The 16,293-nt window shown below is 41.8% G+C and overlaps 1 protein-coding gene across 12 annotated transcripts in view; it reads right to left on the bottom strand.

The window, feature by feature from the left end:
- The window catches only part of VEZF1 (vascular endothelial zinc finger 1), a 167,747-nt gene that overhangs the window by 119,673 nt on the left and 31,781 nt on the right, over positions 1–16,293 (bottom strand). For 5 of the 12 annotated variants that reach the window (XM_069226599.1, XM_069226601.1, XM_069226605.1 and 2 more), the window contains exons 2-5: positions 10,171–10,221; positions 9,164–9,888; positions 7,215–7,278; positions 340–511 (exon numbers count right to left, since the gene is read on the bottom strand). In XM_069226599.1, coding sequence (XP_069082700.1) covers positions 340–511; positions 7,215–7,278; positions 9,164–9,888; positions 10,171–10,221 — 1,012 coding nt within the window. Of the gene's footprint in view, positions 1–324; positions 512–7,214; positions 7,279–9,163; positions 9,889–10,170; positions 10,222–16,293 lie in introns of all 12 variants that reach the window. The other 7 variants (XM_069226598.1, XM_069226600.1, XM_069226603.1 and 4 more) reach the window with 3 other exon arrangements.

Raw genomic sequence — 16,293 nt, 5'->3', positions numbered from 1 at the left:
AAAAAGTATTTAAATCTATTTTGCAGAATACAACATGGATGTTCCATACATATAAAAGGAAAGAAAAACAAGTTATACTTCTTTGGAAATCTTTGTAGGAGGTAAGCTTTAGCCTTCATCCACTAATTTCTCACTCAGTGGGACAAAATGTTATCATAAGCATATTTTCTATTATAAAGAAACAAGGAAGTATCCTTTGCACCTACACAGCAGCAAGGGCCAACTAAGTACCTTGAACCAATTTCACCCAGCCTTCCAAAATCGTTTTTAGTATTTCCCTTCCAAAATGTTTTATGGAAACCCTTCAAATGAAACTTTCATTACCTTGAAATTTTTTACCTTGTTTACAGGTATTGCAGTTGATACTTTGGCTCTGGCCATGTGTCTTTAGGTGGCTGGTGATGTATGCTGCACTCAGAAGTTTTCCACAGATGTTGCACGATACCTTCCCCTCGTGGCGTACCATGTGTGTCCGCAATCGGTCTTTGGTTGCAAAGGCTGCAGTGCATGTCTGTAGAGTAACATGAACATGTGTCACTTCTTCTGAAATGTACAACAGCAACTCTTACCTGATCTGATGTTTGAGTATTTTGGGTGGTTGTTTTGACATAGGAAGAGAGGTAATCCAACTATATGTCCTTTCAAAGGAATATCTATCATAGTAACAAACCATTCAGCAAACATAGCAAATATGAAAATAGTTATATGAAAATATTTTTTGACAATGTGATATTTGGCACACAGCACCAAAGTCAAAAGGAATTGAGCTGTAGATGTGCTAATGCCTGCACACACTAGTCTAGAAAGCATTTCTGCTTTCTACTAAAGATATAGAAATGTGCAAGCAATAGCAGCCAATGTATATGTAAAAATAGTTGGTCTTTCAATATAATACTCGAGTAGGTCTGTTTTAATTAAAACATGCTTATCGCCTAAATAAACAAGCAATGTGTTTTATTTCTTCTCTTTAAAGATCAGCTCTATTAAAGAGGAATCTAAAATACAAGTGCAAGACGATAAAAAGAAGCTGCATTATCAGCAACTTTTAAATGGCGACGACCGCATATTCCTTAGCTTAACTCAAGGGTGTATACTAAGGTACAATACTTCCATCCTTGCACTAATTATAGACTTTAAAAGTGACAACCTCCCACATAATCATATTAGTGTATAAAGGAGACTAAACAAGGCTAAAAGATCCATTTTGCTAAACCCAGATCACAAGATGACTAATCAAAAACATTTCTATGCATACTACTGTGCCAAAGTGTAATACATGATGGGAGTCCCAGGGTTTTCCCAAACCACTGCTCCCTACTGAAGGAGAAGAGCAGGCCTTTTATTTTATTTTTTTTTTAACATTTTCCTCCACTGATTACTCCTTACCAAAAAAGGAATATCAAAGTTTGGCAGCAGCTCATACAACATTATGGTGTAAATAGAGCACTGCCATACAGGAATGTGGAGACACATTGGTCTTTCGGATTGATTTTCAAATGATGCCTTGAACAGCAGTTGCTACATGCGTACTCATAAGGCAACAGGACCCTAACAGCCTACCAAGTATACTGGGGCACAGCCTACCAAGTTTACTGGGGCACAGCCTACCAAGTTTACTGGGGCACAGCCTACCAAGTTTACTGGGGCACAGCCTACCAAGTTTACTGGGGCACAGCCTACCAAGTTTACTGGGGCACAGCCTACCAAGTTTACTGGGGCACAGCCTACCAAGTTTACTGGGGCACAGCCTACCAAGTTTACGGGGCACAGCCAGTCCCTCTGACAAAGACTTGTGGTTTCTTCCATTAAGCAGAGTCTTATGGAATTATATATTAAGGTCACAACCACTCGCTATTAATGCAGTTAGATTTCAGTCCACTGGAGATAAAAAAAGATTTTAAAAAAAAAATCCTTCAGGTGGTGGATTAGAAAGCGCATAAAAGACATTCTTCACCATGGATTCCCCAGAATGACTCAAGAATGAAGATACAAAACTGCAGGTATGTGCAACTAAGAATAAATTATTGTAATATACAAGATTGTATCCTGAAACAATTATGTTACCGTTTCACAACTGCTTTGTTGGTAGGCGAGGAACCTTTTTTTACTTGGTCATAAAACTCTTAGGCAGACATATATGGCAGTACACAAGAGAACTTCAGAGTGTTGTATTTTGCCAAGTGGCGAACCTTTATGATAAACATTGCACATCCTGGGACTGTGGCATGAAGTTATCACTTTGTCTGCTAAAAACATTCAATTTAATTACTACTAAAAAATTAGTGAATCCTTCTCCTGTTGAATTTAAACAGTTAGAATAATGCAGTCTTTGAGTAAGGGCATTGGCATTATTTTATAAAAAAACTGTAGAAATTTGAAAAAGAACTGTTATAACAGTTTTCTAACTTAAATCGCAATCAATACCACATCTAGCTAAACCAAGTCACAAGATGTGTCTTTCCCATCTCATGATGGCAATTACCAGCTTACCTGTTGTCAAGGTTTGGGATATATATGAACAATAAGGCAGAGCTGTAAACAATGTAGATTTGTAAAATGTTTAAACAATTTTTCAGTGGACTAATTTTAGTTTGGGGCATAACCAACAATTGTATTACTCACGCCGCAGATCCTACATCGAGTGGAGTAAGCATCAGTGGACAATGCCATTCTTAATAGGGTAAGTTACAGATTACAGCTTTGTAACCACTTTTTTTTTTTTTTTTTCGGCTAAAGACTCTTCTAGAAGCAGGCTACTCTCCACCACATGTATTCGTTACATTTTTCCTTACTGCAGTTCTTAGTAGAATGCTGGGGGGAAAAAAAATGGAGCAGCAACAGCATATTAAAAGGAAAATGTATCTTCATGTGATTCTTTTAGTCTTTGTCCTCTTAACATTCACAACTGGTTGGAAAGGTCTGTGCAAGCAGGCAGAGCCAATGGAAAACAAGCTTTTATATGTAAACAAAAACAAATCAAGAGGACTATTTCTTCATCTAAATAACCTTATGCTATCATCTAATAAAATAAGAAATGGACATTCAAAGGATAATCTGATACTTGTGGAAAGCAAGGGAAGGATTTTCAGATCCCAAAAAGCTTGTAGCATATCAATCCTTTTAGCAGGTGTGATTACCAGTATAGCTGCCATGATTAGGGTTCAATTTCAGAAGCCCTCCAAGAACGAGTGGAAATCCCTAAAGGATTTCTGCAAACAGTCCTGGAGATCAGCTACTCCATGTAATTTACTGCTATGACCAGAGGTGTTCTGCACATAGTTCAAAGTACATTTTGACTCACCTTTCACTCACTTTAGCTCATAATGCAATAAGCAAAGAAAATTTACTTAAACATTTTTCTTCTGTTCCCCCCTCCCACCTGAACAGATGGGACGTTATCAGAGGAGCATTGTTAGTGAGGGATCACTGACACACCAGCACTATTGGCCCCCGAGAAGGAATGCCCCCATCTGCACTAAACATTGCTGTAAAAATAGTTTCAGAGTCAGCTGGAGGTCAGATTATGCGATTTGTGGCGGTTCGCCCATCTGCGCACTAAGATTGCAGTTTTTATTCACATGCCCATAAGACACATGCGTGCCTTGATTATTTTGATATTATGGGGAGACTCAACCCAGGTCACTGGGTGATCATGTCCCACTGATACTTAAGCTCCCGATGTCCACTTCGCATTGACCCTGCCACCCCTGGCAGTTGAGGGAAACCTTGCTACACAGACCTGACACAGTACACCATATAATACAGGGGATTACAGGCTTTGTAGCCATTTACCATACAGAGATATCCCAGTGGCTATCCTACGGGAGGCACAGAAGGTGGTGGTCCAGAGAGAGCTATTCCTGCAGCTGACAATAAGCTGTGTATGGAAAAGAGAGGGGAGCTGGAAAGGAGGTTGGAAGAACTGGAGGACATTTATAAAAACTGGGGAACTAAAGATGTGGCAGCAGCTGGAGAATGCGAGGGTGCAGCTCAGTAGCCTGGACTTTGATAGCGTGGAGTATCCACCACTGCACGGGGCAGCACAATTCCTACATTTGGGGGGAAAGGGGGTGGGGAAGGGGGGTTAAGGCCCCATCAACAAAACAATGGGCATCAACTACCTAACCCGACTGACCGGTCCATATGGATTATTGCACAACACTTGGGAACACTATCACCTCTCACGGCTTGAGGGGGTGGTGGCCCCTAAAAGGACTCTCCTGCCAAGAGTTATTCCTGTTCCAGGCCCCAATACCCCAGGCAGGCATGCTCCTATCGCTCCAGGCAGAAATCCAACAGAGGCCCCTTATGAACTGCAGTAAGCGTCACCGCCCAGCACAGGAGGGTGGTTTTGGGGGGTACCTAGCCTTGTGTACTACTACCAAGCCGCACAACTTCGGTTCCTCCTGGAATTGAGTCGGAAGTAGACCGAAAAGCATTGGTGTTATATGGACAGGACAATAGCAGGTGACCATCTCTGGAAAATCCCTTGACTACAGAAGAGCTAAAGAGCCTGGGCGCTTTATTCATCCCCTCTAACAAGTGTCACTCAGAGAGGAACACGGATATAATTTCCACCTCCATCCCACCGCTTTTGCGTCCTGGCAGGCAGCTGGCTGTAGATCGATTGGTTATTTATTCGACAAGGAGGGGCTCATTCCTTTCTAATAACTTAAGGCAGAGTATGGCTTGCCAGAGACATAATAGACGCGCTACCTGCACATCTGCCACAGGGTCACCCCTCCGTATGTCCAAGCGGGTGCGCAACCAATTATTGCACTCTTGCAAAAGTGGCTTTTGTCCAAGGAGAATGAGCAATGCATTATCAAATGATATGCACTTTTGCTGCAACCCCACTCAGAGAAGAAAACCTAGGCTCGAACTGGGGCAGACTGACACACACGGAGTGGCAAACATACTACAGAGTACAACATATAAAGTGCAATACCGCAAGTATAGAATCCACCACCAGAATTACAACATACAGGTTTATAATACCAGTTAGATTACATAGAGGGAACCCCACTCATAGTGCGGGGTGCAGGAGGGGCTGTGGGGCACCGGGGACCTTACTCCCACCTCCTTTGGTCTTACCCAAAACCTTCAAAATTGGTAAACTTTTGACAGAAATAGAAAAATATTGATATTCAGCTGCCCTGCATCCATTATCCTGGGTTTCCCCAACCCTATGACTTTGCCCTTAAAATTCCAGACTGGGTTAACATGGATCTAGCACTGACAGCAGCGCTGCAGGCCATCCTTTTGCTATGGGGCTCAGAGAAATCCCCAACCTTTACCAACTGGCTCCAAAGAATATTGCGCTTAATGGGCATAGAACACCTGACCCTTGCCTTAACACATCAGTTAGCGACTTGTGGCTGCCAATTATCTCATTGTTGTCTGCAGAATTCTACAAACTGACTTGCCCTAAGTATTTGCACTGACTGAGATAGGGGCGAGACTAGCTTGGGGTGGCTCTATGATGGGGTGCCAGCTGCAAAAGGAACAGTATATGTGAAGGGATTTGAAATTGGAGGTTAAAAATACAGTTGATATCCTCAGATGGATTTGTGGGACAGCGCAAGTGCATCAAACTGAATATAGCAAGGGCAACTGGTTGCAGGCAGGAGAGCCGCAGGTTGCCATTACACCAAAACCTCAATAACAAAATTTTTGGGGTGCTGATGGCGAGGGGGAGGGGGCTTTAAGTGGAATTGCCTGACTGTAGCTTGATCAGCTGTTTTGCCCACTGGCATCTTGTAGCTCTGAATACCAGTTATCATCATAACATGGCAGAGTCTGGTGCAGACACCACCACGGCCTGCGTGCTGTAACACAAGTCAGAGTCCCTGCAGATCATTGTGGCCCAGAGGGAGCCAAAATGCACCTATGATGTGCTGCATGGCTTCGTGAAAGGCCTGCAGGGACATCGATGGGCCCAGGAAGCTGGTTAAACAGGAGAGAGACCAGAGGCACGGTGAAGATTTTGCGCCTTCTTTGGCGATCAAGAGCAGCGGGAGGGTCAGAATACTGCTAGTTTCTTTTCTGATTTACCAGAAGGCTTTGCCACGAGAAACATCTCCCTCTCGAACAATTTCAGAAGCAGGCCCTCACCGTGAACTTGGAGTGGGACCAGTGCAGAGCCTATCAGGGTTTTGCTACATACAGCTTTACCACAGTCGGGGGCCTTAGAGACGTGTGAAGAAATTAAACAGAGGCACACCAAGTGGGTATTTGTCAGTTGCAGCTGTTTGTGACTGTACCTACAAGGATTGACATGTCATTTAAAAAATAAAAAATACATCTTTCTTTACTCCCCATCCAAAGATGTGTAAAGAAAGGAACCGACGTCAGCACACATAAGTGGTACTCATATGTGGTTCAATTTATAACTTCCGGAAAGGAATGGTGTCAACGTGGAGATCCACAGCGCTACCTACCAGCTAGTAGGTGCACTGCTTTTATGTTACCCTGACCCAGTCTAGTGCGGCCCTGGTAAAAGGGGTGGGGGGTGGATTCACAAGGTTAAGCAGAAAAACTGTATGGAAATTTAGTGGACACAGAGTCAAAGAATGCTTTTTAAAGGCATGTTTCTGAAGAGATAGAAAGCCAAAAGATAAGTCAAAATTTCAGGTACCATTAATTCAGAGACCACTTTACGGTGCTAACTGCATTCTGCAACATGAGAGTAATCTTAAAGTGATCATGTCACGTTAATGAGGGGCTGTCAGTGAGCTGATTTCCTTCTTTTTTCCATTTCAAACATAAGATGCAAAAAGAAAAAGGCCAAGTTTCATTTTTCAATCTATTCGTATTTTTGTTAACCAAAAAAAAAAAAAAAAAAAAAAACACTAAACATTTGTTTTTTAATAGACACTAGTTTTAAATATTTTGGGAAAGAGACAGTTCAATGGAAAAAAGTTTTCCGTACCATGTACGTAGGCAAAAGAACGCTATGCTTATGAGTATTAATGAAGGCTTTAAAAAGCATAACCATGAAATTAACAGTACCACTACTACCTTATTAACCTGCTGGCTTAGCTATTGAAAATGTAAAGTTATTAAAGACAGCCATAAGGTCCTGACCTCAGACTGATTAAAAAAAAAAAAAAAAAAAAAAAATACATGATTCCACGAGTCATAAGCCAAAGCGACTCACAAATTTTAGCAACTTAACATTTGAAAATGAAATATGGAAATGATCTGAAACTTACTTGGCATTTGAAAGGTCTCTCTGTCGAATGTACATGTTTCACGTGACAACTCAGGTGATCAGGCCTGTAAAGAGGGAAAAAAAGATCCACGTTCACTACAGAGCCAAACATAGCTACTCAAAGCACCAAGAGTAAACAATGTGAGTAAATGGAAAACAATAGGTTACTAAGTCAAACAGGACATGGGAACTGGAATCAGAATGCTCTGTACATTATAATTCAAATGTACTTTTTTTGTTTTTTTTATTAAACAGAGAAATACAAGATTAACACACAAAAATACTTATCGATTAGCTAAGCATGTGCCCAGTACTCCCCAAATATCTTGACCTTTCCGTCTCGCCTTCCTCCCCTTACGTTCATACAGTGCATGTTCGAGCTGATAAACCAAAAAAAGTTGACCCAACCACGACTGAAATGTCAGAGGTGTGCTGGTCGAGCCATGCTGAGGTGATGCAGAGTCTATATACCGCCATGGATACAAAAATAAACCTAGACACTAGAGGCCTGATTACATCCGATACCCCAAGCACTACCACCCCGGGGGTCAAATCCACATCCTGATTAACTACTCCCCTGATAAACTGTCCGACATCCTTTCTCAGGGTTGTTAATACTGTGCATGTAGCAAACATATGAATTAGGTCTGCACCGTGTACCTGATATCTTGGGCAATTTGCCCCCCTTGCCCTGCCCCACTTAGCTATTTTCCCTGGGGTGAAGTATAAATAAAAAATTGTTTTATAATATTGTGCCTGAACTGCAGCAGACAACAAAATGCTACAACCAGGCCCAAAGGATTCATAAAATTCTGCCTCGCTCACATTAATTTGCGCTTCCCACTTCTTACAATGCTTCTGCAGATCATCTGTCAGCTCATCATTGAGTTTGGCATAAGCTGTCTTTATAGTAAACCTATCTCCATTCACCAACATCTCCATCATGGGGCATTTTACAAATCCTGCTGCCCCCGTTTTCCTATGTAAAAAATCCCTAACTTATAAGTATTTAAAGAATCCCCTCTAGGCCAAATTTCTCCCGCAGGCTCTTGAATATGCATAATGTGGATCCAACAAAGAGGTACCCTAGCCTTTGTACCCCTTGTCTATTCCACCGGTCCATGTAGTTGTCCCTAACTATCTCAGGAAGCGATGTGTTATTTGCAATCATCGTATAATAATTATATCTACCTAGTCCCATTCTTTTCCGCCAGGGGGTCCAACACTTATTTGCAGCATTTAAGACCTTAACCCTCGTCTTCTTATAATAACTAGGTTCCGTGAATGTCAAGAGTACACCCCTAGCCAGAGATCCAATTAATAATTCGTATCTATCCGGGATATACCCTTTACTACTCGTGAGTCTTCTAGTGTTAAACAGAGGATGCATGAACTGTAGTGCAGCCGCCAGCTGGTATAATTTAAAGTTTGGAAGGGACCAACCCCACTTCTCCCTAGATAACGTCATATCTACCCGCCCTCCTGATCTTACCATACGACCAGATGAACCGCATCACCATTTGATCCAGCATGTTAAACCAAGATTTCTCAAACTCCAGCCCGGAATAAATATAAAACCTTAGGTACTTAAGTGTTTAATCAACCGTCAGAGAAACACCAGTAAGGTCTATCAGTCATGCTCACATGAAACAATCTTCCTGTATAAAAATTCTCCATAGTTGGAAAGTAGGGCAAATGTGAAATCCAAAGAACTCTAGAAACCCTGTTATAAGGGTGATGTAAAGGTTTACTGCATAACTGATTTAAATGAAAGGGAACTAAAATATTTCACATGTTTACGAAATGTGCATATTTTCCTTCTTATATGCAAGCCAGTAAGCTCGCCCAAGATTCTAATGAATACAACAGGATTTGGTTTTTTTACTGTTTATTTAGATTCTTCTGGCATCGTGAAGTAGTTGTCACACATCAAATCAATTTATACATTACCTTGAGAAGCCTTTTCCACAAACGCTGCAGGTGTAGGGTTTGGTGATCCCTCCCTCATGCGATCTTACATGGTACGTCATACGGTCCTTTCTCTTGAAACGTTGGTTACAAACAGGACATTCAAAGGGCTTTTCATCAGAGTGGGAAAGCTTGTGCCGGTTAAGGTGGTAGACATCACGGAATGCCTTCCCACACATCTCGCAGGGATGATTCTTCTTCACAGGCTTGCTGGGCTTTTTGGGAGTAGGAATTGGTGGCATTACTGGGGTACTTATGATGCCAGTACTACTACTAGCATTTGTTGACGAAGACGATGTAGTGACTGTTGACAGTATTCCTGCGATTGTTGAGACCAATGAAGTTCTGTTGTTGTCACCAGCAATAGTAGAGATAAGGGGCACAACAGTTGTTGGAGGTTTCTTCGGCCGAGACACCAGTTTTATCCCTGTGTGGCATGATTCATGGCGCCTCAGGTGGTAACTGTCCCTGAAAGCTTTACTGCAGTAGGTGCACACAAAAGAGGTTTTGGGCTTTTCCTTTTTCACCACAACTGTCTCCTTCACCGGCTCTGGTGCTGGCTGGGGTTTCTGAGTAGTTATTGGTATGGGGAGCATGGGCTTCTGGTCAGGTGGCTCAACAGGAGTCCCCAGAAGGGGTAATAGGCTATTCTGTGCTGCCTGTTGATGGTGGTGATGGTGGTGGTGATGGTGTGAGGCTTCATGAGCCTAAAAAGAGACAGTTAGATTTAGAAAATGCAAACAGGATTATGTTTGGCAACCAATAAATGCTTCCAAAAATAAGGGACTCTACTAAGCACTGGGGTCAAATAGGCCCTCCCGGAAATGCAACAAGTATTATTAACATTTTCTTAAGAAACCCACTTCAAGTGGCATCGGCTCAGAGACAAAACACTTATCAACGCTTGTCAAGAATGCTTACTGATACAAAGAAATACATAAAAACAATTCAGGGGAATGAAAAACAAAAACCAACTTGAATTAACTTGCCATCAGTTTTCTTCTTGGAACTTGCCACGAGATCTCTGGTTCTTGCTGGGTCTAATCATTGAGCCCACATTAAGGGATGAAAAGAAAACCATCTTAAATTAACTTGCCATCAGTTTTCTTTATGGGTTTTACCAGACATACCCAGCTCTTTCAGGGTGTAAACAGTGAGCTCACATTCCTCGCAGACAAACAGAAGTGACAAAGGTATGGTTTGTCTATCACTTACAAGTTAAAGACAAAGCAATATATATATATATATATATATATATATATATATATATATATATATATATATATATATATATACACACACACACACACACACACACACACACACACACACACACACGCACAAATCATTCAATAGGAAGTATGTGAGCGGCTGGACATTTCAATACTTGCACTTGTCTGGCTGGGGAGAGTAAGGGAGAGGGGGGACTCACAAAAATCAGGTCCTTATGTTTACAAAAATGTGTTCAGAGCTCAAGCACACAAACAAAACATGCTATTGATATAACACTGCAATGAGCAATACGAGAAAGGTATATCACACTGGTTTAATATTTAGCCCTGTTGATATAAAAATACTGAATTTCAAGGCATAATTTTACTACCATTTTTTCATGAATTTCATATTTAGGTCTGATAGCAGCCCTAACTTGTGAAACGCAGAGGGTATGTTGTAGGAGCAAAGTACTATTTGTTTAAACATAAGTTTAACTATTCAGTACAATATATATTCAGATAAAATACAATTACTTTTTTCTGAGCCCATTACCTTTTCAATGGAATGACATTCATATGACAATTCTGATTTTTTTCAACTACTTTTTCAGTCAGTAATGCAGACGAATCTTACTGTCTTGGTTAATCAACAAAACAGCACAACTCTTACGAAGCAAACGTATTGCTTGGCCCATCCAGGCAAATGTAACTTAGTGACTCTGCATTATTTAATGCAGAACTTATCATTCACCGTCTTTAAGCGTCAAGTACATTTTGTTTTAGTAACATTTGAGTGGTTTTACAAAAATAAAACGGTAAGTCAATGTCTCAGTAATGATTACAAGTGCACAAAACCATACCAAGAACCACAAGCAATGGTAAATCCAAAAGGTCTTGCCTTTGTGGCCTAGTGTTTGTGCCAATATTTTTTTGCCACGCTGCACAGAGTCCCCAATGCTATGCAGCATGGCTTAAGATGGGGGAACAAAGCCTTTGGTGCACCTCAAGATTTTGTTGGGGCATATGCGCAAATACGACACATGGGCATACCTAAAAATTAGGTGGGTTTCTTTTGAGCTACCATTCTGAGTTGGATTGGTAACTAAATAGTGAAGGAAAATTGCAGATTTTTTATTTTTTTTCCAAGTTAACCATTGAGGGGCGGGTGCCTATCAGAAGTGTGGGGGGTCAGAACAGAAGTAATACTAGGGAAGGAAGCGTAATCAAAACGAGTAAGGTAGCAGAAGGTACAGGGCAGCAATACTAATGTTGGGGGAAGTAACAAGGAGTGCGTTAGAAGAAACAAGGGGAAGATAGGAGGGCACAGATGGAGGAAGCAACACAGAGCGCACAATGAGGCAACAGGGAGAAACAAACAGGCGAGGACAAGAGGGGGAGAAGCACTCTGGTCACAGAAAGCAACACAAGTGCGGAGGGGGAGAAAGAACACAAGGGAGACATTTCGGAAACATCATAGACTGACAAACACAAAATAAAAAAAAGGAGCACTTGCAAAGAGGCAGTGGAAACAGAGAGGTCAGACAGTCAAAGAAATGAGCAAGAGGCACTGCTCTATGTGAGGGACAAACACAAGACTGACAAGAATAAGAAGTCACATGAGTGACAGAAAATTTAAACAACAGTAAGAAATGGGCTGTCTCCAAGCCCCTCTATACAGGGAGTGCAGAATTATTAGGCAAATGAGTATTTTGACCACATCATCCTCTTCATGCATGTTGTCTTACTCCAAGCTGTATAGGCTCGAAAGCCTACTACCAATTAAGCATATTAGGTGATGTGCATCTCTGTAATGAGAAGGGGTGTGGTCCAATGACATCAACACCCTATATCAGGTGTGCATAATTATTATTAGGCAACTTCCTTTCCTTTGGCAAAATGGGTCAAAAGAAGGACTTGACAGGCTCAGAAAAGTCAAAAATAGAGAGATATCTTGCAGAGGGATGCAGCACTCGTAAAATTGCAAAGCTTCTGAAGCGTGATCATCGAACAATCAAGCGTTTCATTCAAAATAGTCAACAGGGTCGCAAGAAGCGTGTGGAAAAACCAAGGCGCAAAATAACTGCCCATGAACTGAGAAAAGTCAAGCGTGCAGCTGCCACGATGCCACTTGCCACCAGTTTGGCCATATTTCAGAGCTGCAACATCACTGGAGTGCCCAAAAGCACAAGGTGTGCAATACTCAGAGACATGGCCAAGGTAAGAAAGGCTGAAAGACGACCACCACTGAACAAGACACACAAGCTGAAACGTCAAGACTGGGCCAAGAAATATCTCAAGACTGATTTTTCTAAGGTTTTATGGACTGATGAAATGAGAGAGAGTCTTGATGGGCCAGATGGATGGGCCCGTGGCTGGATTGGTAAAGGGCAGAGAGCTCCAGTCCGACTCAGACGCCAGCAAGGTGGAGGTGGAGTACTGGTTTGGGCTGGTATCATCAAAGATGAGCTTGTGGGGCCTTTTCGGGTTGAGGATGGAGTCAAGCTCAACTCCCAGTCCTACTGCCAGTTCCTGGAAGACACCTTCTTCAAGCAGTGGTACAGGAAGAAGTCTGCATCCTTCAAGAAAAACATGATTTTCATGCAGGACAATGCTCCATCACACGCGTCCAAGTACTCCACAGCGCGGCTGGCAAGAAAGGGTATAAAAGAAGGAAATCTAATGACATGGCCTCCTTGTTCACCTGATCTGAACCACATTGAGAACCTGTGGTCCATCATCAAATGTGAGATTTACAAGGAGGGAAAACAGTACACCTCTCTGAACAGTGTCTGGGAGGCTGTGGTTGCTGCTGCACGCAATGTTGATGGTGAACAGATCAAAACACTGACAGAATCCATGGATGGCAGGCTTTTGAGTGTCCTTGCAAAGAAAGGTGGCTATATTGGTCACTGATTTGTTTTTGTTTTGTTTTTGAATGTCAGAAATGTATATTTGTGAATGTTGAGATGTTATATTGGTTTCACTGGAAATAATAAATAATTGAAATGGGTATATATTTGTTTTTTGTTAAGTTGCCTAATAATTATGCACAGTAATAGTCACCTGCACACACAGATATCCCCCTAACATAGCTAAAACAAACTAAAAACTACTTCCAAGAATATTCAGCTTTGATATTTATGAGTTTTTTGGGTTCATTGAGAACATGGTTGTTGTTCAATAATAAAATTAATCCTCAAAAATACAACTTGCCTAATAATTCTGCACTCCCTGTATTCTTGGTAAGCAACAATATGCTTTGTACCACACAATACATGTGCTGTCTAGTATGCGCAACCTGAAAAGCACCTATCACAGAGGCCTGCTTGTGTTTCAGTGTGCTTTTATCGTACAAACTGCAGAGCTATAAAAATCTATATCTTACCAGGACCTGTACATATTGAACATGTTCCTGCAAAATATGGGTTTCTCAATGAAGTCAAGCCACATGGAACAGTTTTACAATACAGGTCTCCATTGTTTAATCAAATCATGTTTCTGTTTAAGGAAAAACTCAACAGGTTTATTTTTTATTTTTATTTATTATTATTTTTTTTTTAAACAAAGCCAATAGTGACTTTCTAAAATTGTACACTTTCGCCTATATAATGAAACATTTTTATTGCGTTTTTAGGTCTCGACCTACTGCTGTTGAAGACCTGCTCGTGAATGGATGCCTCTTGTCCACCTCAGTTCCCTTCTCCTTATTGGATAGCTTTCCTACCAATTCTTGTTTTTGTTCTGTACTTAGAACATAGTTTATTTACCATCACTTTGATTAGCAGGTATGCTTTCTTCCACTGCCGACGTGAGAGGACTATTTTTTCATTTTTCTTTAGCTCTTCTTTTTACCTCCTTGCTAGGTTCAGGGGAGTTGCACACTGCTACCTGACCAGTCGCTGTTTGGCATCTTACAACTCACTTCTGCCAGTGCCAGCAACTTAATGCACCCAATCAACTTTTGCCCTCTCCTGCTCCCTGTTCCCCAGCCTTCAACACCCTCTTCAATTCCTAGCTGCGTGTGCATACGTAGTGCAATTTGGTGTGAGAGTATCTAACAAAGCTAACAGAGCTGTACTGGTTTTGCCAATAATGGTATCTACCCACAACTAAACCATACAATATAGTAATTCATGTTATGTTTTCAATAACCATTTCCCTGGTTCAAAAAAAGAAAACTGTAGTATTTTATTTATTTACAGCCTTTATTAACACCGCTCTACTAGAAAAAACAGTCAAGTGCAGGTTACGTATAACCAAGAAATACAAGGACACAGACTGCTGAGAAAAGGCACACAAACACTAACAAACAGCATGAAGGAAATGAGGGCAATCCATCAAGAGGTTAGCTGGGGTGAAGGGAAAAGTGGTAGGTTTTTATTATTTTCCTGAAAGTGACCACATCAAGTTAGGTACTGATGGAAAACAGATGGGGAAATACAGAGGGGGGGGGGGGGGGGGGGCAGAAAGAGTGTTTTAACCTGTTGTGTGCCACAGACGCGTAATTGTTACGTCCCGTGGCACAGTGCTCCTGTGCTGAGGACATAACCACTACGTGCTGGCACTGGAGCATGGGTTGGGGGTGGGGTGGAGCGCTAGTTTTCCTTTGCCTCAATGTCTCTTAGTATTCCTGCTGCCCGATCGCAGTGCGATCGGGCAGCAGGAATGCCCACTGGACACCAGAGATTTTCTCTTTTTATTTTACTACGGGGCAGCGGCCCCTTAAACAAGGGTCACTCCCCTTAGGGGGGAATATTATTTATCGCCATTTCTGCCCCTATTATTTTTAAGCCGATCTGCCCCCAAGGGGGGGAAAAAGCCACTGGAACGCCAGGGATTTATTTTCTTTGTTTTTTTTCTGTGGGTATTGGGGGAGGGGGGGGGGGGAAGCATTTCACAATGGTCGCGCCCCATGGAGGCACATTACTAATAGCCATTTCTGCCCCCAATGAGTCAAATAGGCCTACATTTTTTTGGGCCCATCTCAGAAACCACTAAAATGCCAGGGATAGTTTTTGTTTCTGTGTGTGTGTGTGTGTGTGTTGGGGGGGGGAGGGGGAAATCCTTGGGCAAGGGTCACAACCCCACCTCCCCTAAAGGGGGCACTTGACTGATGGCCATTTCTGCTCCCCAGGGGGCATTTCTAAATGTTTTGTGGCGGGGTGTTCGTCAACTGGCAAAGTATTTAAATTTGTGATTATAACGGTTTATTATTACGTTTTTTTTTAGTTTTTTTTTTTTTATAGATCAAAGCTTTTGATTCCTTTGCTGTGACTCCTTGCGGTTTCGGCAGTGGTTGACCTGCAGTTTGCATAGTTGCATTTTCTAGGTAGGAAAAAACTATATACTCCAAATGAGTATTGTTGCCATGCATGAATAACATTTTTGTAAGGAGTGTACTAAATGTAGGATTGTGTGTGAAATTGCCCTTAGATTTGTGCATGATGATACTTGTGTTGCATTAGGTCTAATATTCTTTTCTTTTGTTTCTTTTTAGTGTGATATCATTGGCGATTGCTGTGTCTGTGCAGAGTAGCTGCTGGCGAGTCTAGCTAGTTTTTGAGTACATAACTCTTTGTAATAAAGCCACACTTTGTTTCTTACTTATCTTACACAGTGCTGGTTGTTGGTGGTGCATTTGTCCAGTTACTTTTCGTAGGAAGGACCATGGCTAGCCGCAGGATGACCGCTCAACAGGTTCTTGGTATGCTTTTTGACTCGTCTTCTGGTCTTGATTAGGAGACCAACTCTGCATCTGAGGCAGATGTGAGAGATTCTGATAATGAATTTCCTGTCCCAAAGGAATCTTCTAATGATGAAGTCACTCTCAGTGCAGATAAAGGGCCTGTTTTAGAGGAGGACACTGATGTGCCAATAGTGCAGCAGCCTGGGGCTGAA

This window comes from Pleurodeles waltl, chromosome 3_2 (genome assembly GCF_031143425.1).
Source record: "Pleurodeles waltl isolate 20211129_DDA chromosome 3_2, aPleWal1.hap1.20221129, whole genome shotgun sequence".
NCBI lineage: Eukaryota > Metazoa > Chordata > Amphibia > Caudata > Salamandridae > Pleurodeles > Pleurodeles waltl.
This window is presented reverse-complemented; position numbering and strand designations above follow the sequence as displayed.